We start from the raw sequence: 27,488 nt of genomic DNA, 5'->3' as shown, positions 1-27,488 counted from the left end.
ATAAGTTACTCTTTTTGTGTTTATCTACAGTTCGGGGCTTCTGTACCTCGTTTTACTTGCGCCTCCTGGTGTCAAGACCAGGAGGGCATGTAGGTTGTATCTTACATTGTCACCTCAGGCTGCTAAGTGCTGCTTGAAGGGCTGTGATGAGCAGGAGCATGGAGGTCAGTCAAGTCTGGGCTTGGTGTGAGAGACTGAGTATTCACTAGAACTTGTGCTGTGGGTCCTGGTTTGGGGAGAGATGGCAGAGATGTCTGTTGGCAGTTTGGCACACAGTAAGCATTTATAGAATGCTTGGTGGTAGATTTCAGAGCCCTGAGGGATAAAGACTGCTTTTGCTGTGGATGGGTCCCCGAGCCTCACATAGGGCCTGGCGGACAGCAGGTGCATGTTGTGCTGCCGCACTCCCTGGGCCTCGGCCCGCTGGATGGGGGCAGTCAAGCCAACAGAGCCAGGAAGGTTGTTGCTTTCTCCTTGTTTGATCACTCACGTGTTTTGAGAAGGTACTTTTAGGTATTAGTGACCAGGACATTAGCAAGCCAGTAGGTTGTTTGACATAATCTGTTGATAAGTTTTCAGAGCTCTCTTGGAACTGAATACCGTTCAGTTCTAGCTTCAAAGATTGTAAAGTTCTGCTTTGTAACAGCTGTGGGAAGACCTGTATCATGCATTTGACTAGCTAGGTGTCCTGTCTTGTGGTAGAGGGTACAGCCAAAGATGCTGAGGCCTTTGTGGGTGGTTTAAGTAACGAGTACTGGGCTAACTCGCCAGATGGAAAGGTAGTCTGGAATACTTTGGCAAGACTGATATGCGGTTGTCTAACATAAGTTGAACATATGCTTTTTAAGATGTTTTAGTTTTTATTGGTCTTTGTAATGGTAGAAGTTAATTATAGGGCATAGAATTGTATTTTCAAAGCCAGTGTTAGTTTCAAAACTGGTAGGAGGAATTGAGATGTAAGTGCCTGGCCAGGCAGTGGAGTATTTTATCAGTAACTGGAGTGTGGGAGATGGGTAGGTGGCTTTTTTGAATATGTGCTTAGAGCTTATCATGGTGGCAGCTCTGTGTTCTCCAAGTTTGAAAAACTTGAAGTGTTAATTTGATGGCTTTGTATTTATCAGAGTGCATAGAAGTTGGCTCTAATGACCTATTGTTTCTTGCCACTTACATGTTCTGTTAGATTATTTTTATAACCTGGTTTTTCTTTCTGCATGAATATTTTCATTGTAGGAAGTTTGGAATATATCCACAAATGGAAGGAAATAAAAGTCTCATCTTACCAGTATTGTAACCACGATAATAACCACTTGAAATTTATTTTTGATCATTCTTTCATAAGAATGCATTTTATTTGATTTGCAATGAGCTATTTCCCTTGCTTCAGACGTTCCTTGTGTTTCCGTCTTTCATGTGTCTGATTGACTATGCATCTCAACTTTGCAAATTCAGAGGGTGAGGAGGGATAAACCAGTTAAAAACATTTGTGTGCTCACAGTGAAATCTGTTCTCAGAGCAACATTTTCAGTAGCAAGAAAGGAGTGTTATTCAGAAGACACCCAAACTATAATATATGGTCATGGTGTTTTTTTTTTTTTTTTTTAAAGATTCATTTATTTATTTAGATTCTATTTACTATGTGAGAGAGAGTGCGTATGCATGCACAAGCAGGGAGAGAGAAAGGGAGCAGACTGTCCTGCTGAGCAGGGAGCCTGATGCAGGGCTTGATCCCAGGATCCCGGGATCATGACCTGAGCCAAAGGCAGGCACTATAGCTCAGTGCCTGACCATAAGTAACAGACTGTTGCATGGAAGATTCTTTTTGCCTTTTAATTTGAAGATCCTTCCTTGGAACAGTCTGAGAGGCATTCTGTAGAAAATGTTTGGGATCCTCAGGATGGATTTATTTATAATATTATTTATACATTATAAATACAAATATACTAATAATGTCTTACTGTAATGTTTATCAATATGGTTTTATTAAAATGTTCTTGGGGCATTTTTCCTTTAGGAATGCCTGAATTAGATGAATACACCATGGAAAGGGTCCTAGAGGAATTCGAACAGCGATGCTATGACAATATGAATCATGCTATAGAGACTGAAGAAGGCCTGGGGATTGAATATGATGAAGATGTTGTCTGTGATGTCTGCCAGTCACCTGACGGTGAGGACGGCAATGAGATGGTGTTCTGTGACAAATGCAACATCTGTGTGCACCAGGTATGTAGGCAGTAAGGCCCAGAAAGAATGGAGCCGCCTGGGGTGTGAGCTCACCTGCTACCAGGGAGGCCAGAGGTCTTCCAGATGGGGTCTGTTTTCCTGCTGTCCTAAGTGAGTGAAAGAGGTGTGCTCTGTGGATGACATCTTTTGTTCCTAATAGGTCCTTAAAGTGTCTGAAGTATTTCCTACTACTTTCTTACATCTGGAAGAAGAGGATCCTCTGTGAGATCTTCTTCCCTCACATAACGTTTTTATTCCCATCCACAGAAGTAAGGTTTGCTTCAAAGGAATATATGCAGCTCCTCTGAACTGGCTCATACCTGAGTTTAGATATGAACACTGGGGGCAGGGCAGGGGCAGTTTCTAAAAGCTGGTTAGGTTGCTGTGTTAGTTTGTTAGGCTGGCATAACAAAATAGAACAAACGGGGTGGATAACAGACATTATTTTGCAATTCTGAAGACTGGAAGTGTAAAATCAGTGGTGTGTTGGTTCCCATGTTCCCTCAGAAACCTCTAGGGGAAACCTTCCTTGCCTCTGTCTGGCTTCTGGCGGTTTGCTAACAGTTGTGTTCTTTGGTTTGCAGCTGCACAATTCTAGTCTCTGCCTTTGTTGTCTGACGGTGTTCTCGTGTGTCTGTCTTCACACATGGCCACTACGTTCTCCTAAGGGCACCTGTCCGAATGGATTTAGGGACCCACCCTACTCCCATATGACATCTTAACTGGTTATATCTGTTAAGACCCTGTTTCCAAATAAGACCACCTTCTGACGGACTTGGGGTTAGGATAACTTCTTACCTGTTTGGGACTCAGTTCAACCCATAACATTTGCTAATGTGTTCGTTTATAAACTGTGATGTTAAAAGAAGAGTAAGGAGATTCCTTTTCTTAAATGTTACTTACTGTCCTTCGTGTGCCCACTGGCATTTTGGTGGTTGCTTGCTACCATCCACAGAAAGATAAAGTCTCCAACATCAGTAAGAAGGGTGCTGGGTGATTTTAAAAAGTTCATGACCATCTCCATCTCTTCTCTCACGTATTCCTTAATGCAGTAATGAAGTAATTTGGATTTCTTGGGGGACACTAGTTTGTATATACGCCCACGATTTAAAAGGCTATCATTCAACTGTTGATGTTGAGATTTAAGACAAACTTAAAGACTCCTGTGGAATAGTTCTTTGGGCAACCTCTCAGAAAGAAGAATCAGGTTTGTTCTGTGAAGTTCTTGCTGATCGTGTATTCCTTCTACAAGAAGGAGGCTTCGCCTCTTCTTGAAGACGTCACCACTGGTGGCCTTGTGTCAGCTCATCCTGCCCAGGAGACAGGAGGCCATAGTCTCTTGCTCTGTTACAGACCACCTTTTGGCTCTAGATTTTCAGATTATCTGGGAAGTTTCCCTGGGATAACAAAATTCTCAAAGTGGTTTTGTTGTGTCGAGATACTCTGACTACCAGTGTTGCTGGTTTGTTGCTGGTGTTCCTTTCCTGGATGATGTTTCAGTATTTTTTATGCCATTTTACTTTTTTTTTTTCTCTCCAAGAATTTTGTTTGAAAACAAGGGTTCTGCTTGAAAACTAGTTGAACCCCCTCTTTTATAAATGGATTCACTAATGTCAGGTTGGGCTGTTTAGGGGGGCTGTTTAGGGCCCGTTGTGGTTTAGTTGCATTGGAACTGGGACTTGGGACCCTGGTCCCCCAGCCCCACCCCTCTGCCTAGCCTGCCATGCCACATTGCCCCTTTGCCCTCACATTTATATCACCGTCCTGTTGGGAGGTTCTTGAAGGCTTCTCTTGAGGATACACTGTATTTAATCTTTTAATTTAGTGTAGACTTGATTTTCCAGTAAAAAAAGTTCTCTCTTCAAATGTGACTTTTTCTAGAATGCCGAATACAGACTTTTTTAGTATTTGAAACCTTCGTAGTGTCTTTTAGCTCTGTTAAAAAATTTTTTTCCAGTAAGTCTGTGTTGACAGTGGCTTACTCATGGCATCGACCTAGGGCTTCTAAGCTCCAATCTTGGTGTTGCTTAACTTTGCTCCTCTCTTCATGCTTGTGGTTTCCTTTCTGTGTCCTGGCTATTCAGATCGCAGAGTGGCTGTGTTTTTCCTCTCTGGAGGATTGGAGCTATGTTAACTGTGTCTTGACTTCCTGTCTTCTGGCTTCTTTAAGGATAAAGTTCTGAATAATTTGGTGTTTTTAAAGGTTCTGAATATGCTCCTGGTACCATCCCGGGTTTTTTTCTTCACATTTAACATTTGCCTTTTCTTATTTTTGAACCGTCTTAATGACTTTAGTGGTAAAATCCTTCATTTCAGCAGTTTTATGTTGTCTGGTATAATGTTGCCATCTTGTGCAAAGCAGGCTTTGTTTTAAATATTGGCTGAAGACACCAAATTCTCTTTGTCTACAGGGTCTCATTTTTCTGTGCATGTTGTGCTCACTTGGGAGAGTGGTGGGGTCTAGTGAGTGGATTTTGTTTGGGATGCGGGTGGTTCTTGGTTCATTCTTATTTCAAAGGCCATCTCATTGAATAGCTTTTGTAGACTCAACTGCTTTGTGCATTTTCCCCTCACTTTGGTATCCCACCCACATTAGTAAATCAGAGAAGGAAAAGCTTCCCCCACTTAGCCTCGTGGGGTGTTTTGAGAATTTATTGCCCAATTTTAGAAACTTGGTATAGATGGGTGCCCGTTAGCAATAGAGTAAAGCAGATTTTCTGTCAAGCTTTTTGTCCTTCAGGATTTTTCAGGACCACCTTCTGATAAATAAGGATGTGTTTATCCCTGAAGATCTCAGATACCTCCAGGATGCTGCTGTGAGGCTGGCTGGCATTCTTTTGCTAAAGGGAGAGGGTCTCCAGCTAGGTGGATGTGGGCGTACCTCTATTCTATTCTGTTAAAGTCTTTCTGGGAGTTTTTTAATTGATAGATACATGGGGAAAAATAAATCTTTCTCTGTTTTCTTTGGGGGATGTGCTGTGGCTTCACAGGCCTGTTATGGAATCCTCAAGGTCCCGGAGGGCAGTTGGCTATGCCGGACGTGTGCCCTGGGGGTTCAGCCAAAATGTTTGCTGTGTCCCAAGAAAGGCGGAGCCATGAAGCCTACCCGCAGTGGCACCAAATGGGTCCATGTCAGCTGTGCTCTGTGGATCCCTGAGGTAGGTGTAGTTCTTAGTAGTAGCCTAGCTCGGGAGCACTATGGGCTTTATAGCTGGGATTGGGGCTGGGGAACCACTCATAAATAGAGGTATTATAGCCAAGTGAAAAGACACTTATTAATTGTTGTCTTTTTTATCCTCCCTCTTAAATGGAGTCTCAGGCATTCTATCCTCTTGACTTGGTACATAAATTTGTGGGAATGTTAACTGAAAGCAGCAGTGAGTCGGACTCTTGATTGTGTTTAGACTACTTCAGAACTGTGTCCCAGCTGACCTCCCACTGCTGACACGTGCTGCCAGGAGTGGGCGTGTGGCGCTCTGGCCTGGGTGCTGCTCTGGCCTTCCCTAGGGATCAGCTCTGAGTCCCTGGGCCTGGTGAGCCTTCCATGCAGCACTAGATGGTTAAAGAACCACTGCTTTAGGTCACATTTTTGTGATTTTTATTAAAATTCTAACTTAGCCTCAACCTTTTTAATTTCAGGTCTGGTCTAATTTATTTCAAGTCCCGGACCTTGACTAATTTAATTTGCATGGCTCACTATGAGACTGTCATTTGTGATTCAAATTGCAGCTTTTTTGGGGGTGTGTGTGTGTGATTTTGGTGCATTTTTCCTCCTGAGGAGTATTATCTGGGAATGATTTGGATTGGAGTCTTGGTACCACTGAATCTCATGGTTTTTTTTAAAGATTTTATTTATTTATTTCATAGAGAGAAAGATCACAAGTAGGCAGAGAGTCAGAGAGAGAGGGGGAAGCAGGCTCCCTGCTGAGCAGAGAGCCCGATGCGGGGCTCAATCCCAGGACGCTGGGATCATGAACCAAGCCGAAGGCAGAGGCTTTAACCCACTGAGCCACCTCAGGTTGCCCCTCATGGTTTGTTATTAATAGGGGTGTAGTTTAGTGATCCAGACTGAATGCAGACAGGATGCCTATTTGGTAATTGTCCGCTTTGAATTGTAGTAATGTTGTCTGACTGGAAAGGATGGTTTTCCTCACTGAGGGAGATGTTAAAATTAGTATGTATTTACTTCATTGTTCACAAACTATTTAAATATATATAGGAAGGCTTTTCAGTCTTAACCACTTCATTGTGGGCCAGAGGTTTAGTTAGATTGCATTGTCCTGATACAGACCCATCTTTTGCTTTCAGACACTCAGGTAAGAAATGACTTACTAGTTACCTGAGTGTTTCATAAACAGGACACCCCCCCCCCCCCCCCCCCCCCGATGCATGGAGGGCATGGAGCATGGGAACTGAGCTCTGGGTTCTCTACTGCTGCCGGCCCAGAGCTGGCACCTGCATTGTCCAGATGCTCAGAAGTAGGGATTTTCCTGCCCTAGGAGAGTGCATGCATGCCCCTTGCCACCAGCTGGTAGGATGTCCATAGGAAAATACGTTTCTACTGTCCATGCTCAGCTCTTGCTTGTCTGATGGCCTCTGCCAGCCTGTCTTGCTATTCCTTGGGCCTCTAGGTGAGCATTGGCAGCCCTGAGAAGATGGAACCCATCACGAAGGTGTCTCACATCCCCAGTAGTCGGTGGGCGCTGGTGTGTAGCCTCTGCAATGAGAAGTTTGGGGCCTCCATACAGGTAATCCACTTAGTCACAATAGTGTCATTTTCTTTCTCTGTTTTGGGGCTGGATGAGGGAGGGCTCTGTGAACTGTCAGAGGCTTTGGGGATAGGTCTAGAATCAAGGTTCTCACAGCTCTTCTGAGGCTGCTGAGGAAGGATTCGAGCCCAGTGCAAACATCTTTAGCCGGTGGATTCCATCCAGTGTAACCAGAACCCCAGCTGTAACAATTACAGGCAACTCGGAAGTCCACTTGAGCCATAAGGCAGTTCCCGTTGGTCGCTGGTTTCTGCCTTTCTGCCCCAAGCCTGGCACTGAGGCTCTTTCCACAGGCAGACACTTTCCGGGAAGAACCAGTCTGGACGCTGGAGCGTTGGCCACCTTCCTGGTGGCCCTTACAGGGCTGGTGGCAGACCCGCCTCTCTGGCTGCCTCCCAGTCCTGCTGGTTTCAGTGTGCTCATGGGATGTGTCAGACCTTAGCTGTCCATTGTTGAAAATCAGCTCAGTGTGCTGATACTTTCGTGTTTGGTGGAATAGAGTCCTTGGAGGACCAGCTAGGTAGAGGAACACTGGAGAGGTGCTGCACCAAGTGGTGTTTGCAGAAGCTGTTACCTGAATCTAGGTTGGATACCTGATTTGTCAAGGCACCACGTGTGTGGGTTGGGGTCAGGGGCGGGGGAGAGCGGCTGTGTGCAAACTGTCCACACACACACACACACACACACACACGTTAGGTAGATAGAATTATGGAGGGAATGTAAATGATTTTTCAGGTTTTCAAAAACTCTGCTCCAGAGGTTAATTTCCGGGCCTCTTTTTTGTTTTGTTTTGTTTTGTTTGTTTTTAAAGATTTTTAAAAATTATTTGACAGAGATCACAAGTAGGCAGAGAGGCAGGCAGACAGAGAGGAGGGAAGCAGGCTCCCCGCTGAGCAGAGAGCATGATACGGGGCTCGATCCCAGGACCCTGAGATCATGACCTGAGCTGAGGCAGAGGCTTAACCCACTGAGCCACCCAGGCGCCCCTGGGCCGATTGTTATTGGCATTTAGAGTCATGACTTAAGAGGACCGCGATGCTGCTTCAATCCCCAGGTCTTCAGATGCTGTTTGTGGTGGACATTGGCCCTAAAGGTCGAGTCCAGCTCTTCCTGTAGGAGGTCCACAGCTCAGGGCCACGGGCTGTTCCTCGGTCTCCACTACACATGCTGAGAGCAGAGAGAGGCACTGTTTTGGAGTGGATTGTCTCTCTCTCTCTCTAAAAGATTTTATTTATTTATTTGACAGAGATAGCGAGAGAGGAAACACAAGCAGGGCGAGTGGGAGAGGGAGAAGCAGGCTTCCAGCTGAGCAGGGAGCCCAACATGGGGCTTGACTCCCGTGGAAGGCAGACAAATGTAACAACTGAGCCATCCAGGCAGGCCCCTTTGGAGTGACTCCTTTTGATGCAGACGACACAGCTGATCAGCACAGATGTGAACTTTTGGGCTTAGGTTTTAGGGAGATGATCTCATTGGGCAAAATCATTTTGTATTTTGGCTAATATTTATTTCAGTAAAGTTATCTACTGACCAGAGGTTTTTAAAATTTTTCGTTTTGTAAGTCTGGTGTTTCTACTTTTCTTCATTATCACCTCCACTGGAGTTCAAGGATCCAAAATGTAACAAGTATTCAGAGGGTGAGGCACGGAGATAGCTGGTGGGATTTGGCTACACACCTTGAAAATAGTGGAGGGTTTTGCACATCAACAGAATCAGTTTAAAACTAAAACATGGCAAAACCCTCTGACTTTTGGGGAGAGAATTGAATAGAAAATTTTTTAAAAGCCTCAATTAAAAACAAGCATTAGAGCCCTGTGAGTGCATTTCTTGCATAGACCTGCCCATGTGAGCACTTGCAGCACACAAGCCGAGGGAGACCGAGGGAAATGGAAGTTATTTCCTTTCATGTTACCTGATGTTCTGCAGAAAGAATTTATGCCCTTTTCTGAGTACACCAATCCTGGTCCTGAACTGGTGTTTCTGAGAGGTGGGTGAATGAGATCTTCTGTTTCTCTTTTGAAAAGAACAGTGGTAAAATGACTTTTTTTGTTGCCACTGACCTTTTTTTCCTAGAACATTAATTTGAAGGAGTCTAAGAGGCCAAGTAAGGTTGATGATTTTTCATGTCTTCACAGAATAGATTTTATTAAAGAATTCCTTTCTGAAATGTCTGCAGCTGGAAGGCTCTGGTTTATGTTTCTGTAACATCTGTTTGCTGAGTCAACCTGAATAGGAAAACCCAGAGGAAGGCCGTTTGGCGCTTTTACAAAGTCCTGTATAAATATTCTGCTGTAGCTCATTCCTCTTTAAGGTTGGAACGTTTTGGTTAGATGTAGTTTAAGCCAAACCCAGATAGTGTCTCATCATCTGTTCCCACTTTTACTTCCCACTTGGCTGTGCGCTAAAAGGGAGGAGCACTTTGTCTTTTTTTTTTTTTTTTTTTAAGATTTTATTTATTTATTTGACAGAGAGAGAGATCACTAGTAGGCAGAGAGGCAGGCAGAGAGAGAGGAGGAAGCAGGCTCCCCGCGGAGCAGAGAGCCCGATGCGGGGCTCAATCCCAGGACCCTGAGATCATGACCTGAGCCGAAGGCAGCGGCTTAATCCACTGAGCCACCCAGGCGCCCCAGCACTTTGTCTTTTAATGATAGTGGCCAGGTGTGTGTGTGTGTGCATGTGTGCGTGCGCGTGCACATTCTGCCTGCCACTAAAGCTGATTTCACACATTTCTTGGAATTGAGGTTATTTATAGGTAAAATTACAGATTTATGTGAGTTCATGTGCCTGAAGTGTTTGTAATGGGATTGGTGAAGGGAGCTGGATTTTCTGTACTTCTGGGTAAAAGAAACTTTATAAAAATGGAAGAAATCATGGCTGCCAGTGAGTCACCTCTTAAATACTGAAATGATTAGGGGAAAAAGCCCCAACTCCAGCCTCTGCCATTTGTAGTTATGGGATTCAGGGTCTGTTGAATGAGTTTAATTAAGCTTTTCAGCTGGCCTGCGGCCACCGGGTTCTGCTCCTCTCTGCAGTCCTGGTGTGCAGGGGGATCACTTGGCCTCACACAAATACAGTGTTGCTTTTAAGGGACTGGCTTCAATCACCGCAAGGAAATCTCCTTCCAGGGATTTTCCCAGTGAGATCAGATGGGGAGAAGTTAATGACTTTTCTCCTGCTAGCCTCTGGCTTGCTATTTACATCAAGGTTCTAAATTGTAGCCCTGATCAGGCAGGGAGAGGGAGAGTGTTTAGTGAGACGGAAGACACAGCAGGGTGGGGCCTGGTCTCTGGGTCACCCTCCCTGTAACCCACAGAAAGTGGGTCCTTCACAGTTCTACCACTCTGCAGTTCAGTCTCTCGTGATGCTGGGCCTCCCCTGGCCCCAGAAGCCTTCTGCATCTTGGTGGAGCCTCTTCACCGGCGAGGAGACCTGTTCTCATCCTGCCCTTCCTGTGCTTGATTCTCCTTTTACCTGTTCTTTCCAGGAGTTTTTTTACTCACTCTTGTCAGACTTGGCTGCTTGGAAGAAATGTACTATTTATTTTCCCATGTGTTCCCTTCCTGGCTGGAAGTAAGCAGGAGGATTCATGTTCCTTGAAAAACTCCGAGTAGTAGTTATTTTTCCTGAAGAGATTCTTTTTCAAGCTTTTTATATAAGCACTTTAAAAAATTAATTTAATTTATTTATTTAGTTATTTGACACTGAGCAAGGAGCCCGATGCAGGACTTGATCCCAGGACCTGAGCCGAAAACAGTTGCTTAACCAACTGAGCCACCCGGGTGCCCCTAATTTATTTTTTTAAGATTTTGTTTATTTGTCAGAGCATAAGCAGGGTGAGCGGTGGAGGGAGAAAGCAGGCTCCCTACTGAACAGGGAGCCCAGTGTGGACTCTGGGATAATGACCTGGGCGCAAGGCAGATGCTTAACCAACTGAGCTACCCAAGTGTCCCTATATAAGCACTTTTAAAGGAGTTCAAATCTAGGAAAAGCAGTTAATTCCTCAGAGTTTACTCTGCATATTGAGCCCATGTTCTTTTTAGTATAATCTGTGCCAGACCACCTTTGTCTACGTGTGTCATTTGTGTAATTGTGTCTGCCTGAAGGGGCGTTTTGGATGCAGTTCACTTTTCTAAGAGTGATGGTTTGGTTTATGAAACCTTTCATGGAAAGAGTTCCTTCCCTTCGATACCTTATTTAAGAGAAGACTAGACATGCCAAGGTTCACTGAGGTAGAGAGCCCTCTCCTGGCTCATGCTTGAAGTACCACTCTTCCTGTGTGTGGATGTGAAGAGGGTGCCCAGCATGGAGGGCCTTCAGCCACTGTCGCTCCATAACCGCTTTTTCTCGCGTTCTCTTTGTTCTTTCCAGTGTTCTGTGAAGAACTGCCGCACGGCCTTCCACGTGACCTGTGCTTTCGACCGGGGCCTGGAGATGAAGACCATCTTGGCAGAGAACGATGAAGTCAAGTTCAAGTCCTACTGCCCAAAGCACAGCTCACATAGAAAACCTGAGGAGAGCCTGGGTGAGGGGGCCGCACAGGAGAATGGGGCTTCTGAGTGTTCCCCTCGGAATCCGCTGGAGCCTTTTGCCAGCCTTGAGCAGAATCAAGAGGAGGCCCACCGGGTGAGTGTCCGCAAGCAGAAGCTGCAACAGCTGGAAGATGAATTCTACACCTTCGTCAACCTGCTGGATGTGGCCAGGGCCCTGCGGCTGCCCGAGGAAGTAGTGGATTTCCTGTACCAGTACTGGAAGTTGAAGAGGAAGGTCAACTTCAACAAGCCCTTGATCACTCCAAAGAAAGACGAAGAGGACAATCTAGCGAAGCGGGAGCAGGATGTCTTGTTTAGGAGGCTGCAGCTGTTCACTCATCTGCGGCAGGACCTGGAGAGGGTAATGATTGACACTGACACCTTGTAGTGACTTAGAAAAGAAGATTGCAAAGAGGCGGCTGCTTGCCCAGAGCAAGGAATGGTAGCCAGTTCCTTTACTCCCAGACCCTTGTACACACTGCAGCATGAGGTTGTGTCGGTTAAATATATTTATGGGCTGGTAAACTCATTGTACATATGTGTAAGACTGCCACAGAGTGGGGAGCTTCTCTGTGATTTATTTTTAAAACACCTTCCCACTAATCCTTGTTGTTCTGTAAGATCAAATGGGGTGTGCCCCTCCCCCCTTCGTTCCAGTACTAGAGGGAACTGAGCCCCAGGAAGACCAAGGGATTGGCTCAGAATTGTTTGCAGATGGAGATAGAAAGACCAGGTGGATTTGATTCATGGTGGGGGCAGGCAGAAGTAGAAGATTCTTGTTCAGACCTGGCGAAACACTGGGTGCCAGTGACAGGCTCATCAAGGAGAGCTAGGCACTGCTTCTCTGGTCCACCCTTGTTTCTTGGCTAATTCACAGGGACATTCCCGGTACCATCCCAGGGGCGAGCAGGCAGTGGGTGCCGATGTGTGTGCATGAACTTACATACACATGCGTATCTGTTCCGGAGGTTGTCCTGGCAGTGAGGTGCTAAGTCATCACTGAGGCAGAGTGTATACTGTGCGTGTGTGCTCGTGTGTCCCTGTCCATGTGTGTCTGTGGTATGTCTGTGGGGGGCTGGGGTGGGCTAGCTGGCGCACCGGGCTGTCTCATCTATCTGACGAGCCCCGAGTAGTGCTCAGTACACTACTTGATCCCACTACTGGATTGTGAATGTAGTGGCTTTTGGCTGCCTGGAGCCTCAGTTTATGGCACTTCCTTCAACATGTGGCTGCTTTGTGCCTCCCCAACTCTCCATTACCTTTGGAGCCTCAGTCTGGACCTCCCTTCCTGCTACAGGAATAATTAGGATTGGGCTGTTTTCCCTCCAGGGCCTCCTGTTCCCTGTAGGTAGTTTCTGACTGAGGTTGCTAATTGGGGATGCATCTTAGAGCACCTTCTGCGGCAACTCCCCTGACTGCCCGCTACGATTAAAATCATTAGTGCACAGGAGCTAGGACCCAAGCTCTCTGGCCTGGAGCATCCTGCACTGAAAGGCACCCCAGTGGCCTGAAACAGTTACCGCGTCGCTCCGAAGCACCTCACTTCTTACCAGGGAATGATTCACCTGCCTGGGAGAGGATCTCACACAGAGATGATTTGAAATGAGAGCATAGGCAAAGAGCAGGGATAAATCGGAGGAGTATTAAGCTGAAAAATCCAGCTCTCACAGAGACCTGTGTGGCCCTGCTAAAGATGGCATAGGCGCGGAAGTATTTAGTGTTCATTAGAGATCTTTCTGTCTTTCCGTAGGAGAATGAAGGAGAATGAGTGCCGGAGGGCCAGCTTGTTGCAACACCCCCTCTTTGACCAGGTTCAGATTCCAGATTCAGGGGGAGGCCAAGCGGGAGGAGGGTTTGTGAGGCTCTTGTGCTGCTGTACACCCCCTGGTGGTGAGTGTAAAGAAGACCTCGCCTCAACCACCTGTGTGTGGCATTTGTAAGAGAGGGAGGAGAAAGGGAATCAGAAAGATAAACTGGAGTCCTGCTGAGAAGCCATTATTCCCAGCCTGACGACCGCTGTATGAGGGGTTGCATGAGCTATGGAGTCAGATAGTCCTCAGGAGGGAGGACGAGAAGTCTAAATGTTTGGACTGTGTTTGTCTCATGATCACCACAGAATAAAAGTGTAGAAAATGCTTGTGGTGTACTAACTCTTTTCTGTACTTCAGTTACTCAGATTAACATGCACTTATGATTAAATTCTAAACATTTTTTTTGGAGTCCTTACTGTTGGTTTTTAAGTAGAATGATACCGATGATGTACAAGAAACAGGGAATAAATCAGGATTTTTGTGTGTGTGTGTGTGTGGCATTACTTACATTTATTTTATTAAAAGCCTAGGCCATTTTAGGGAATTCAGTGTCCATTTAAAATGGGCTTATTATAATGAAAAATAAGTTTCCAGAACTTGCCACAAGGTCCGTGATGGTGGAAGCTTTAAAAAACATTGAAATCCATACTGTGCTCCTGAGAGCCGCATGGTGCTTTGTAATTATAGACAATTAAGTATATCAGGCCAAAGGTTTATCAGGGCAGGGGTGACCGGAATAAATCCTAAATTACTGTGCTTTTCAATTAGAGTTCTTCTAATTCACATAGTAGTAGTTCATAGCAGGTATGCAGAAGCCATGAATACATGGGATTATAATCAAGGCTGTGGTTGGTTCTAAACTGACAAACTGATGAACGATAATGTTAATAGCTCTTTCTTGCAAATACACACCTCTGGGCATTCCACACCTGGGTACAGTTCTGGATGGCAAAGTTAGGTGGCAGGAGTGCATTTTTCGAGGGTTTGGGAACCCCCATTTTTAAGAAGACTCAATTGCTGAGGTGTGGTCCGTGGCGGTGTCAAGTTCCCGAGGCTGCCACTTCACTCTGCTGGAATCCCTATCCCCTAGACATTGTCTTTTACAAGATGCAGTAAATGAGAACTTTCTCAAAGACCTGCCTCCTCTGCACTTGGGGCTCATGCGAAGGGGCCAGCTCCTGGGAGACTGTCCTACTCACCACTCAGGGGAATAGTCACCTCTGAGAATCTGATAGAGGCTACAGGTGTCCCCAAACAAAATGCATGTTGAGCTTTAGTATGCGAGCAGTGTTTGGCATTCAAGAAAACCCCATAAGACCATTCTTGGATTCCTGAGGGCAGTGCTTCTCAGAGCGCAAGCGCCAACCAGCAGAAACAGTATCTGGAAACGTAACAGAAATGCAGAGTTTTGGACCCCACCTCTGACTCCAAAAATGGGGGCGGGGGTGGTTAGTGGCCAGTTTCCTGTGTTTTAGGGTCCCCTTATGTTTCTGTTTGAGAATCACAGCTTTGGGGGAAAGCCTGACTCTGGTATAGTGTGGTGTATGAGGGTGCACCTATGAACTGGTTTTTTTGGTAACTCCTCACTGGCAGCTGTGAGAGGATGAAGGAGGGGAGGATATTTGGTTGAGCAGCACACAGGAAGGGCCGAGCATCCAGGAGCAGCCGGGGCTGCTGGTGGAAGTTGTCCTGTGAGTGTTTTGTGCCGAAGAGAGGGAGTGCTTAAGAGTGCTTACTAGTCTAAATGTGGTCAGCCAGGGCTAGGTTATTCAGGGGTTCATTTGTCCCAATGAAAATCCACCTTGGCCTTAGCTCTTTGGGGTTACAGGTAGAGGTTTCTTACCAGAGATCATGAGGGCACAGTAGTGGAATTTGTCCACTTAGCAGTCAGGGTGGAAGCGATCAGAATTAAATTTAAGTAATATACAAAGTTCAGATACCCTGGTTTCCTTATTTTCTGTTTTCATGGATACTTTCAAGTCAGCTGTAAGTATCTTGGGTGTAAATCTGACTTGAATAGAGTAACCTTACTTGTTCTGAGGATGTCAGAATTTATTTCTGTTTCCTATTTCCAGAAGTCAGATTCCTTGATGTAAAAACTGTTGGCCAAAAGTTTTTAATCTGATACCTAGTCTTGCCTCTTCCTCTCTTTGGCCTTCCACACTCAAACCCCCCCCCCCTGGTGGAACAATACTTACCAAAAATAATAGCCTGTGAGCCACTTTGATCCCCATATTGGTCAGGATTTTTAGAAAGGACATCTTCCTGGCCTGGGGCTCTGATACTGTGGGAACAGACTCTGGCCAGGGTGAATTACACCAAAATAGTATTGACTCTGAGATAGGGAGAGTGATTTTCTTCTCAATTCTTTAATTCTGAGGTTACACATATGCACGCACACACGTCTATACATCAAGAAGAGCTGTTAGGAGGGTGCTGAGTAGTCCGCTAGGTGATGAGGGTCAGCAGAAGCCTGACTGGGTGCTCCTGCGATAGGCCCGGAATCCACCGTGATGCAAAAAAGAAGAAAACCAGCCAGCCAGCCTGTCCCTCTTTATGCCTCCTGTCCTCTTGGAGACAAGACAGCCGTGAACACAGGAAGAGCAGCTGGAACGGTTAGGGTTCAGAAAGGACTGGAAACTTTAGGGGAGGTGCTTGCACAGAAGCCAAAGTGCCAAGTCCCACGTGTGGGGCTTGTTGCCACCCTTACGGGAAAGGTCGGGAACCCTTCAGCTTGTTCAGTCAAGGTGGCAGGGAAAGGGGTTGCCTGCACCTCAGGAAGACAGGTGTTAAGGGAGTGTCACCGTGACTGAGGTGGAGGCCCTGTACTCTGCTGCCGAGCTCTAACGGGACTCTGGTCCCGAAATTCCTGAAGAGGTATAATTGTAGCTCTGGGGTGTTGAATTTGACATTTGTGTTTTCAGGTGCATGCAATTTGGTCAGGTTTCCCAGTAGGTTTGAGGACTGAGGAGTTAAGGGCATTTATTAACTAGTTATTTTGTTTTCGTATCAACTGATCATAGGTGGCTTTAAAAATGGGGAACAAATCTAGGTGTCACTTAGTTCATATTGGTTAGTGGGTGTATAGGTGGGATCCCCAGCAGCTGTGGTCAGATGCCAACTGGCGCTCTTAGTACTTGGCTCTTTTTTGTCACGGATGAATGTGGAAGAGGGCAGTAGCAGTTGGTGGTGGTGCTACAGGGAGTTGGACTTGAGAGGCTGACAGCACATCAGTGGCAAAGCAAGGAGGACATTTCCTAGGCTTACATTCTGGAGGAACACAGTAGCTCCCTGTAGGTGCAGGCATTTCAGATGCTGTCCAGTTGATAAGTTTACTTGGATTCTGGTACCCATTTGATCTTCTAGCGGGTTTGGTGCAGAGATCATTTTTGGCAGGTGTGGGCAAGGGGGCTCCTCTGATGGCCCTCGACCCTGTACTTCCCTAATTCCATCTTCAAGAGATGCTTGATAAAGTGGCTTCTGAACTGCTCGAAAGCCTTCCATCATAGAATTCATGGGGAGTGGCTCCTGAGGGGTGGTATGCAGAGCCCTTTGGCAGGAGGTGGCATGTCTGGACTTGGACCCCAGTGGTCTTTCCTGCTGGGATGAGCCTCAGGCTGGGTGTGGTGGATGAGGCAGGGCTTCTGTTCAAGGTCCCCATCCAGTCTCTCTTCCATGTTGCTGATGCCTACACGGAATCCTAGTTAGCAGCCCAAAAGTGGTTTAGAGATTGGATAAAATGTTGAAGTACATCTTGATTTCGATGTCACAGCCTTAGTAGAACACATTTCTCAGGTAAAGGAAAAACACTGAAGTACCGTTATGATGTGTTGCTTACTTAGCATCTTTATTCTCTACGTTCTAGGTTCGGAACCTCACTTACATGGTGACCCGCAGGGAAAAGATTAAGCGGTCTGTGTGCAAAGTCCAGGAACAGATATTCAATCTTTACACTAAGCTCTTGGAGCAAGAAAGAGTTTCAGGTATGCATTAAGCTCTTGTAGGTCAAACAATAGTGCAGGGGTTTGTAAGCCTTCACGTTCTGGGAAAGGAAAAAAATAATAGTTTCTTTAATTTTCTTTTATGTATGCTATAGGAGAATCTTGGAAGCACTGACTTTCCTATTTCAAGAAAATCTTTGGGCATCTGAAGCATCACAGTATAGGGAAAAGGGCTTTGGATGTGACCTCTGTGACCTCAAATAGGGATCCTATATCCTCTACTTATAGGCCAAACACAAGCAAGCCTGTTTTCGGAGGCTTCCCCATTTTCTCCTGTGTAACATGAGGATGATATCTTCCTATTGGGAGCTCCTGTGAGACTCGAGTAGAACAGCAACTTCTCTGGTGTGTTGCAAAGCACCTGATAATTGTAAAGTGTCACGGGGATACCCATAAAGACTTACAGATTGTCTGGTCTTTGGATCTACCTTGTAAGGTGTGATAAATAAGATCTGTTAAGACAGTATGCTTGAGGCACGCATCCATGTTGAGATAACATTTCCAATGAACATTTTGGTGTAGGTGAAAGTTTGGATGTTTTTGAGATTCAGCTCCAAGTGTTTATTTAGTGCCCTCTCTTCTACATTGCTCTGGGTTAGGCAGAGTGAACAAGGAAACGAAGATACATACTTTGTCCGTTGTGGAGAGCTTATCTGTTACTTGGAGGCGGGGTGCATGCTAGGGCAAGTCCTTGAACCTCTCTGGGATCCTGGATCTGTAAGAGGGGCTGGGTTCAGAGTCTCCAACTCCCCTGGGTCTATGAGCACTGACATTCTGTGACTGTGAATCCTGCAGAGCCAGCGTCGGGAGGCTCTCAGGGAAGGAGATCGTGGAGTGGATCGGGCAGGTCTTGGGTCTTCAGGGCCCTGTCCCCAGGCCCAAGCACTTGCTTTGTACAGCCACAGATGGCTAGCTTTTCCTGCTGCGGTGACTTTTTGTCTCTGTAGATGGCTATGCATAAGAATAACAAAGAAGTGGTTATACCCTATTACATTGAAATCCAGATTCTGGTTTACCTAAAACTAGCCAGATGAATGGACCTAGACTTAAGTTGGTCAGCTGAACAAAGAGAAACAAGCTTAGGGAGTTTTGAATGGTATTCTTGAGGCATTGTTACATAGTGAATACTAATGGCATTAACTTACTAATGTTACTTAGATAATTTTCTTCGCGAGAAGAAATATTTTCCAGATGTATCATTAGCTAGAGTTTATAGTTGTAAAACTTAAATTTTTGTTAAGTAGGGTTCATCAGGGAAAGCAGTTTGATTCAGAGTGTTTCAAGTGAACTTTCATTCATTATTCCTACTTGAATGCAAATACACGGGACCTATTTTATCCTTGTCTTTGTGGCCTCCTGTAAACAGCTGTCTGTAGATGCCCCAGCTTCTGGCCAGCATAGTCCAAGCTGCCTGTGCTGCCCTTGAGCAGGATCCTTAATGCATGTTGTGCCTGTGGAGTTGTGCCATTGGAGGGCTTTCTGTGACTCTGGTTAAGTTGTTATGTAATGAGTGATTACCTATAAAAATAAGCCGTAAAGATTATTTTCATCTGATTTCACTTAAGAGTCATTTTTTATGGATATTGGCAGGCAGCTTTTTGCATTTCATGGCTAAGGTTTTTATTTGGGTAAGTGATTGAGATTCTTCACCAGGTTAGGAAGTGTTTTGTGTAACAGAGCTGTAAGGAAATCCTACTGCCATCCCAGAAAAGGTAAACAAACCCTTCCTCCCCATACTAAGGGTGTATTCAGCTGTATTCTTACTCATGCCGCAGGTGGATCCCCAGTCTTAGAAGATAGGTGGTTCCAGGTGAGGAGGAGATGGCCACAATTTAGACATGTCGGTCAGGGTCCATGGTTTGGACGTGTGTGTGAAGCTGAGAACGGCAGGGCTGTTCTGCTGGAGGAGCATGTCCTCAGTGGGCACCATGCTTCCAGATCATGAGGCCAAGGCTTTTTAGAGACATGGATCCCAGGTAGATGGAACTCAGAGTTTAGAAAATGTCGGTCCCTCTTACCTTTGTTTTCCCACAGCAGGTGACTGAGGAAGAGAAATGGAAGTGTGGCATGAAAGTTGACCTGAAGGTTTGATCCTTGAGAAAGCAGGCAGTCTCTGGACCAGTGGATTGTAGAACTCCCTCCCCTGTGGCACCCACATGCCTTCATGTTCGGAATGCTCCACTGAACTCCGTCATGTTCGGAGTTGCTCGCTCTCTTCTGTTCACATGTGGTGTCCGTGTCTGTGGAGCAGGGAGGTCTCGACCGGGCTCCTGCCTGGCAGAGCCTTGCGGTTTATACCTTATGGTATATACCTGGCGGTTTATACCTTATGGGAGACAGAACATGAAAATAGCTCTTTATAGATGTCCCAGAGGCTCTTGCAGAAACGTGGTCCTTGTGATAAACTCCAGTGTGTTATGAATTCATTGTTTTTTCACGCTGAGGGTTATGATTCCTTAGTTGGTTGTGAGATGAATTCAGTGGGTCACCACCAGCATTGAAATCAAGTGACATGTCAGTGCCACATCTGGTGGAGAAGGCTAATATCATTTCATGAAATGTGAGCTCTTACTGGGTTACATTGTGAGATTTTAGTTATTGTGATTTGCAGCAAAAATGTTTGCAAAACACCATTTTAACTTACCCTTCTCGTGTTGGGTGACAGTTCAGTTTACTTCCACAAATAGACTTTGTATGTAATAGTGAAGATTTAAAAGACATTTACTAGGTATCAAGAATGATTTTAAACTAAACCTTCCTTTCTCATTTCATGTACTTATAGTTATTTATCCTCATCGTAGCCCCGCGAGGGTACATTTACTTCAGAGAAAGAAACTCTAAAGATTTTCATTTACTTATTTATTTGAGAGACCACGCCAGTGCAAGAGAGGGTGCAGGGAGGAGGGGCAGAGGCAGAGGGTGAGTCTCAAGCAGACTCCATGCTGACTGTGGAGCCGGACACAGGGCTGAGTCCCATGACCCAGAGATCACAACTGAGCCGGAAATCAAGAGTTGGGTGTTTAACTGACTGAGCCACCCAGGTGCCCTTGGAGATTGCAACTTCTAAGGCCCCAGTTGGTGCCCTTGCGATGCTCTCTTTCTTGTCTCAGAGGCCGATGCCTAACCAAGTGCAGGGGCAGAGGCAGTGCTTGACCAGGGGCATTCTGCATGGATTCCTCTCTGAAAGTCAGATCACTTGTTTTGTTTGAAGGAGAGTGTTTCTCTTGGAAAGATGTTTCATGAAAACTTCTGTGAGCTTCAGCTATTTTAGAAAATACAGCATATTAAATCAAGTCTACAGACTGAATGCAGATTCTCAAGGCGGGTAATATTTCTGTGTAAATTTTTATAGACTGGGTGGTTATGTGTTGTACTGTTGGGTGGGAAGTTTGCATTACTAGGGTCATGCTAAGGTTCTAGAATTTTCTTTTTTTGGATCTGCTTCTGTAATTTTTTTCTTTGTGGTTATATGTTCATAGGTGTGCCTTCTTCCTCCTGCTCCTCCTCCTCACTGGAAAACATGCTTTTGTTTAACAGTCCTTCTGTGGGCCCTGATGCTCCCAAGATAGAGGACTTGAAGTGGCATTCTGCGTTCTTCAGGAAGCAAATGGGTACTTCCTTGGTTCATTCGCTGAAAAAGCCCCATAAGCGAGATCTATTGCAGAACAGCACTGGGAGTGGAGGCAAAACCCTGCTGAAGCAGCCGGACCTGTGTGGGAGAAGGGAGGGGATGGTGGTCCCAGAGAGCTTTTTGAGTTTTGAAAAGACCTTTGCAGAAGCACGTCTCATATCAGCACAGCAGAAAAACGGGGTGGTGATGCCAGACCATGGGGACAGAAGAGACCATCGTTTTCATTGTGATCTCAGTAAGGGAGACTTAAAGGACAGACCTTGTAGACAGAGTCACAAGCCTCTCAGGTCCACAGACGTGTCCCAGAGGCACCTGGACAACAGCAGAGCTGCCGCCTCCCTGGGAGCGGGGCAGGCAGCACCTGGCACGAGGAAGGAGATAGTGCCCAAGTGCAACGGCTCCCTCATCAAAGTAAACTATAACCAGCCTGCAGTCAAAGTGCCTACAACACCTGCCAGCCCAGTGAAAAACTGGGGAGGATTCCGGATTCCAAAGAAAGGGGAACGGCAGCAGCAGGGAGAGGCCCACGAGGGGGCCTGCCACCAGCACTCAGACTACCCCTATTTGGGCTTAGGCCGAGTTCCAGCCAAGGAGAGGGCAAAGAACAAATTAAAATCGGACAATGAGAATGACGGGTATGTCCCTGATGTAGAGATGAGTGACTCAGAGAGTGAGGCATCAGAAAAGAAATGCATACATGCCAGCAGCACTATCAGCCGGAGGACAGACATTATCAGGAGAAGCATTCTGGCCTCTTGATGAAACGGAGATGGCGTGGGGGCGCCATGGGCTTGTCGTGGAGTTGCTAGACCAGAGCTCTGATGTGGGGGACAAGCAGAACCCCATCACTCCTGAGCTACACAAACACATTTACTTGCAAGTCAGATTGAATTTTTTTTTCAGAGTGCTTTATGAATCACTGTTGTGAGAAGTGTGTTATCTGCAACTTGCTGAGGAAACACAAGAGTAGATTGTAACCCTCAGACACTAGTACTTGAGGCTGAATTAAACACTAAGATAAGAATTACTGAAATAAGTCTTCAGAGGGCAAGGCTTACGGAAGCCTCCTGAGTTTGTATTGCCCTCTGTATTCTTCCCAAAGCACAAACTCTTGGTTACCTGAATATGCGGAATCAGATGCAGTTCTTGAGAAACCCTCATGTACCATTTAATAGCCCATAGAACTTACTTCCTAGGACTGTGGTAGATGTTGAAGTCATATTTATACTTTGGCCCACAAGGCTGTTTTTGTTGCATTGTAGTTAGAGGCAGCAGCTCCGAAGCTTCAGTGACTCTAGGGAATTCATGTGTAAATTAGAACAGCAGATGGGGAAGAGAGAATTTAAAAAAAAAGGTCAGATCTAGAAGATCTGAAGGGGCAGGGGGGAGCTGCTGCAGCTTGAAGATTTAGGGTCAGTGTAGCAAGCTCCCCATTGCCTGAAGCACTTGAATGTGTTGTGGGTATGGGACTGGTGGAGAGAGAAGCCATTAGAAAGTTCTGTGAGAAAGGGCAGTTGGTCCCATTTTTATCTGTCTTCTTGACCTTCCTCTTCCCTAACCACTTCCTTTTGGGCCAACTTGGGATCTCCCTGGCCTTTGGCAATACCTGGCCATCTGGCTTCCAACAATACTAATGGCTATTCAAGTTCAAGCGATGAACTTCCAGACTCTGGTGACATACTTCCCAGAGCCAACCACTATTGCATATGTTGGGGAATCTGGGCTTCCAACAAGAACGGATTCCTTAAGAAAAAGGAAAAGAAAAAAAAAAAAAGAAAAAAAGAAAAATAGGTTATATTTTAAAAACAATAGAAAGGCAATAAGTTGCGATAACCTCTTAACCATTGACCAAGGTTATACGGGAAAGAGACTGAAGTGTAATAGGTTTCCTGGAGTCAGAGTTCTAAGCTCCAATTCGTAACTTGGACTTTCTAATTGCAAATGGCAATAACTAGTAAGTTATCAGCAATAATGAATTTAGCATTAAATTTGAGTACAATGTTCTGTTTTTGCACTCACTGCAGTGCGTATGTATTAAGACAGTGGATAGTGTTAAGGTCCTGTTAATTTTCTTTGGAATTCAATGTAGTTGTGAATCAGACTTAAGGAAAGTTTAAGTAGCAATGAAATTTAGAATTATGGGCACTTGGAACGAGCCCAACTTCCCCTAAATTATCCTTAGTTTGTTAATATCAGTATTCAGATTCCTCATTCATTTATACATCTGTTTCCATGTGGCAGGGACATTCTGATACTTAAAGAGGGATGCTTTGAGTTCTGTAGTTACCTTTCAAGTCTTCCAGGTGATTGTCAACAGCAAAAAAGGCTTATGGAATTCCATCTTGCTATGCAAGTTTTATCGGATGATCAAATAGTAGATCTGACACATCCCCATTGTATGTATGACGTTTTCAAACCAAGTCTTAACTTTTCGAATACATTTTAGTAGCTAATTCAGGGGAGGGGAAAGAATGACCCAGGTTTTTAGATTGACTATTTTTGAGCTATGGGGCTCATTCTGAAAGACTGCTGTCCAGATAAGCTGTTGCTACAGATATTAGGAGTTTCTTAATGAATCCAAGTTGTACATTTACTCATAGCAGAATTTAAAAATCAGATTTTTTGCATATGAGCAAAAAACCTTTTTGTTGGATACAGAAGAAGGTGGACACTTTTTACAGTTACCTTTTGACCACAGCAACAGCTCTGGGTGAGAGTAGAATATATAGAGGGGTAATCTGTCAAGCCATAGAAAGAAAATCTAAATTTTAGTAAGTATATGACCTCTCACCATTTTAAGAGGTACCAGATTCATTTGCACTATTTAGAAATGCTAGTTTTGTGCAAAAATAATGCCTTACCTGTTTTTCCCCACATTTAGGTTGAAAAGCTTTCAAATGTTCCAAGTTATGCTGAACCAAAAAAACAAAAAAACAAAAAACAAAACAAAAAAAAAATAAAAACCCACACAAAAACAAAACACAAAAATAAAAAGCCCACACTTTTTATTCCTGCTTTGAAATGCAAATGGTATAGAGCACGGTTTCTCTGACAGTGTAATGATAGCTTTGTAAGTTAGTTCACGTCCTGCTGGGAACTCTGTATGAGGCGGCCATACGCAGCACCCACCCACCCACCCCACCCACTTGCACTCTCTTAGTAGGAGCTATTTGCTCTGCTTTTCCTTTCTTTTCTTTGAAGCTTTATCTTTCCTTGTGCATCCTGACCAAGAAATATCCTTGATTATGATCAATGTATTATGTCAAAATGTAGGCTAGTTAAACTTTTGTAAAGTTGCCTGGAATGTCATTTGTTAGGTTCTAAACACAAAATCGAAAATGAAGGGTTCTATGTGTTGTGTACAAATCTTAATTATTTTGAAATGGACAAACTTGTCATTACATTTGTAACCTTGTACAGAGGATTTTTCACTATGTGCCTAGCTTGGTGTCCATTCAGCTAAAATTGGGAAAAAAAGGTGCATGAAGAGTTAAATCAGAAATTAAACAAAGTATATGTAGAGATGACTATTTTATATTACATGGCCCAATCCTGTATTTATTTCTACCCCCTTTTTGAAAGTATTTATAAAACTAGTTGAGGACAGCTGTATTTTTTTGTTGAACTATTTAGTAGAATTTGTGCCTTTTTGTCTGTATGTGAATAAATGCTGTACATTTTGCAATACATTTTTAAGTGTCTTTTGAAATCTGATTTTGCTAAGTGTTTAAAGATGTATATGACATATCAGTCCTGAATTGGTGTATGTAAGTCAACTGTTGGACCGTTTAGGAAGAAGAGCTGTAGGGGACAGAGTGAAGAGCACAGATTCACTGGGCTGCTGTCTGCCCAACTCCGATGGTGAGACACTGGAAAATGATAACTTTATTTTTAGCCTTCCCTGCCTGGAGTTCTTTCCAGAATACAATTTTTGACCTGAAAGTAACCTGACTGCAGGGTCAGGGAGACTGGGTTTAAAGGCTAACTGAAGCTTATCAGCTACATGACCTTTGCCAAGTCATCTACCCTGCACAAGCTTCCATCTTCCCTTCTGTAAAAAAAGATTACATCCCACTGTACTGGGGTGGGGTTATTGGGATTTTTCAAGCAAGTTCATAAACATCTCCTAAAGCATGCAGTAGGCACTGAGTAAATGGTAGACTATGTTAGGAACAAGGCCTTGATTTCAACAACATGTTGACCAGTGAGCCCTCTGAGGCAAGAAATGTATTATTGAATGACAGGAAGACTTTAAGATCCTTCAAAAATAATTTTTCAAAGGGTAGTTTCATTAAGTGCTGTCTTTTGATCACAGAATTCTGCAACACTAGGAAAAAGAAGAGCTCTCTGCACTCTGCAAAGGAGGTAGGTCCAAAATTACAACAGTAAGCACTGGCAGAACCGGGCCTAGACCCTAGTTCTAATTTCTGGGTTTGTTTCCCCAGCCTGAAACCGTCTTTATTTAACCACTGCAGGCAGGAATTAGCATAGAATGCAACACACTTTCCTTTATACTGGGAACAGCAAAGCTGCTATGGGTTTACAGTCTGGATTCTCTGATAGATTATGAGCCACAACAGGGTGGTGGTACTGTCCCTAATGTATAATTTTTATAAAATCTTGGCCAGTTTCTTTTTTTTTTTTTTTAAAATATGAATTGTTCATTTGGCTAAAAGCTTGTTTATTTCTCCTTGTTCCTCCTTAGTGACTATTTACTTCCATGTTGCTTGCTCTGAGTAAGACCCCAGAGAGGAATAACAGTGGTTCTTCCTGCAAGGTCTTAAAGTTGAATAACCACAATAGTTCCCCAGGGAAATTAAGTCCCCAAGAGCCAAAGGAAGGGGCTGTCATTGGCAGTTCTGCAATATGTGATGGGAAATTGGCACCAGGGACTCATGTTCATTTTTTTACCCAGATCACTTAGAAAACAGATTCTACCTTTGAAACATTAGCCATCTGCAGCAAACTTTGCAATTAACTTCAAGGTTGAAATCTTCAATATGATTTCCCTTTAATGTTCAGAACTGCATCAGATGATGTGTTCTAGTCTGGCATAGAAGAGAAGATTGCCTGGTCACTGAAAATAAGTTTTAAGGCAAATCTGTTATCTACTCCCTTGACTTCAGCGATTCTCTGCTGCAGAGTCCGAGGTCTGTGCAGTCCAGCTCTTCCTGAGTTCTCATGGGCTGCTTACTGAGCATTTTCTCCTGGATGTATGCAGGCGCTGGAGATCGTGGAGCTCCTCCTCTTCCCTGTCCTGCCTTCAGAATGTCATCCACATGGTGAGCCAGGTCTCTGTTTCTCACTGCAGTATTTTTCACTACTCTCAATGCCTCTACCACCTGCCATGTAATTCAAGATTTATCATTTCTTGCCTGGATTATAGCAGCGGCCTCTTATCTGTTTCCTTGACTCAAGTCTTGCTGAAATTTATACCTCCCTCTCCCTGTCCCTGGTATCTACAGCTTTGACAATGCCATCTCCACAGTGAAAACCTGCAATAAAAACGGCTTCTGTCATTCTACTTAGCCTTCAGGGGACCCTTCAGACGTCTGCAGATAAAAGGGTTTATCAAATGGCAGACACTGGTCTGTATTTTATGCATATTAGTTTGCTTAACCCTCACAATGTGAGGTAGGCACCACTACCTAATTTGCTGATGAGGAACTGGAGGCACAGAAATTAAGTCACTTGCTTAAAGTCAGTCGGTCAATTGGGAGTTAATCCCAACCAGGCTAAGGTTGAACTCCCTGGGCTCTATTGCCTCTCAGAATATAAAAAGAGTTGACATCAAATAGTGTGTTCTTGAGTATACTCAGGATTATACATGGAAACTTTAGTTCAATGAATTTTTGTAAAGTAAAACAAACAATGTTGGCTTAAAACATGTTCATGTACCAGATGAATGACTGGACATAACCTAATGGATAATGAGCAACATGATCGGCTTGTGGTCAGTCCCTGCCTTCTAGGGAGAATGGTATTGGTTTCATTTCCTATACATTTAATGTAACCTACACATAACACATACACACACACACACACACAGACATACACAATTTACAGATAAAATATATGCATATAACATCAAAGAGGATAACAGTGCCATCAGAAACTTAATTCTCCTATATCCTGACACATAGTTCAGAAAGAGAATTATTTAAAATTACATAGTTTCTTGATGATGAATCTGGAATTAAGACTAAGATCTGCAGACTTTAAACCGATACTATGTGAAACCTTTAAATCAGTGTTTTTTGTGATATAAAGTACATTAAGTCTGGTTAGTTTTTAGAAATAAGTCATCACTTCTTGGGCCTTTGGCTAAGATCAAGTGCAGAAATGAATAAATCAAGCAATGCCAAATTAAATAGCAAAGATAAAAATCATGTATCATTTTTTTTTTTTTAAACATGCATCATTCCTAGTTTATCACTAGTGTATCTTGATAGTCTCACTACTGTTGGGCTTACATATGACTTTTGAAATACTGCATTTAAAATTATGGGTTAATTATGGTTATT

At 44.4% G+C, this 27,488-nt stretch overlaps 1 protein-coding gene across 13 annotated transcripts in view; it reads left to right on the top strand.

Annotated features, from left to right (window-relative positions):
- The window catches only part of JADE1 (jade family PHD finger 1), a 61,083-nt gene extending 36,430 nt beyond the window's left edge, over nucleotides 1–24,653 (top strand). For 12 of the 13 annotated variants that reach the window (XM_045992453.1, XM_045992417.1, XM_045992482.1 and 9 more), the window contains 6 exons: nucleotides 2,012–2,223; nucleotides 5,214–5,381; nucleotides 6,855–6,971; nucleotides 11,361–11,882; nucleotides 17,198–17,315; nucleotides 20,813–24,653. In XM_045992453.1, coding sequence (XP_045848409.1) covers nucleotides 2,012–2,223; nucleotides 5,214–5,381; nucleotides 6,855–6,971; nucleotides 11,361–11,882; nucleotides 17,198–17,315; nucleotides 20,813–21,723 — 2,048 coding nt within the window. In that variant the 3' untranslated portion in view covers nucleotides 21,724–24,653. The remainder of the gene's footprint in view (nucleotides 1–2,011; nucleotides 2,224–5,213; nucleotides 5,382–6,854; nucleotides 6,972–11,360; nucleotides 11,883–17,197; nucleotides 17,316–20,812) is intronic. The other variant, XM_045992500.1, reaches the window with a different exon arrangement.
- Nucleotides 24,654–27,488: the final 2,835 nt, after the last annotated feature.

This window comes from Meles meles, chromosome 2 (assembly GCF_922984935.1).
Source record: "Meles meles chromosome 2, mMelMel3.1 paternal haplotype, whole genome shotgun sequence".
Lineage (NCBI taxonomy): Eukaryota > Metazoa > Chordata > Mammalia > Carnivora > Mustelidae > Meles > Meles meles.
Note: the sequence above shows the minus strand (reverse complement) of the source record. Positions and strands in the feature narration are given on the sequence as shown.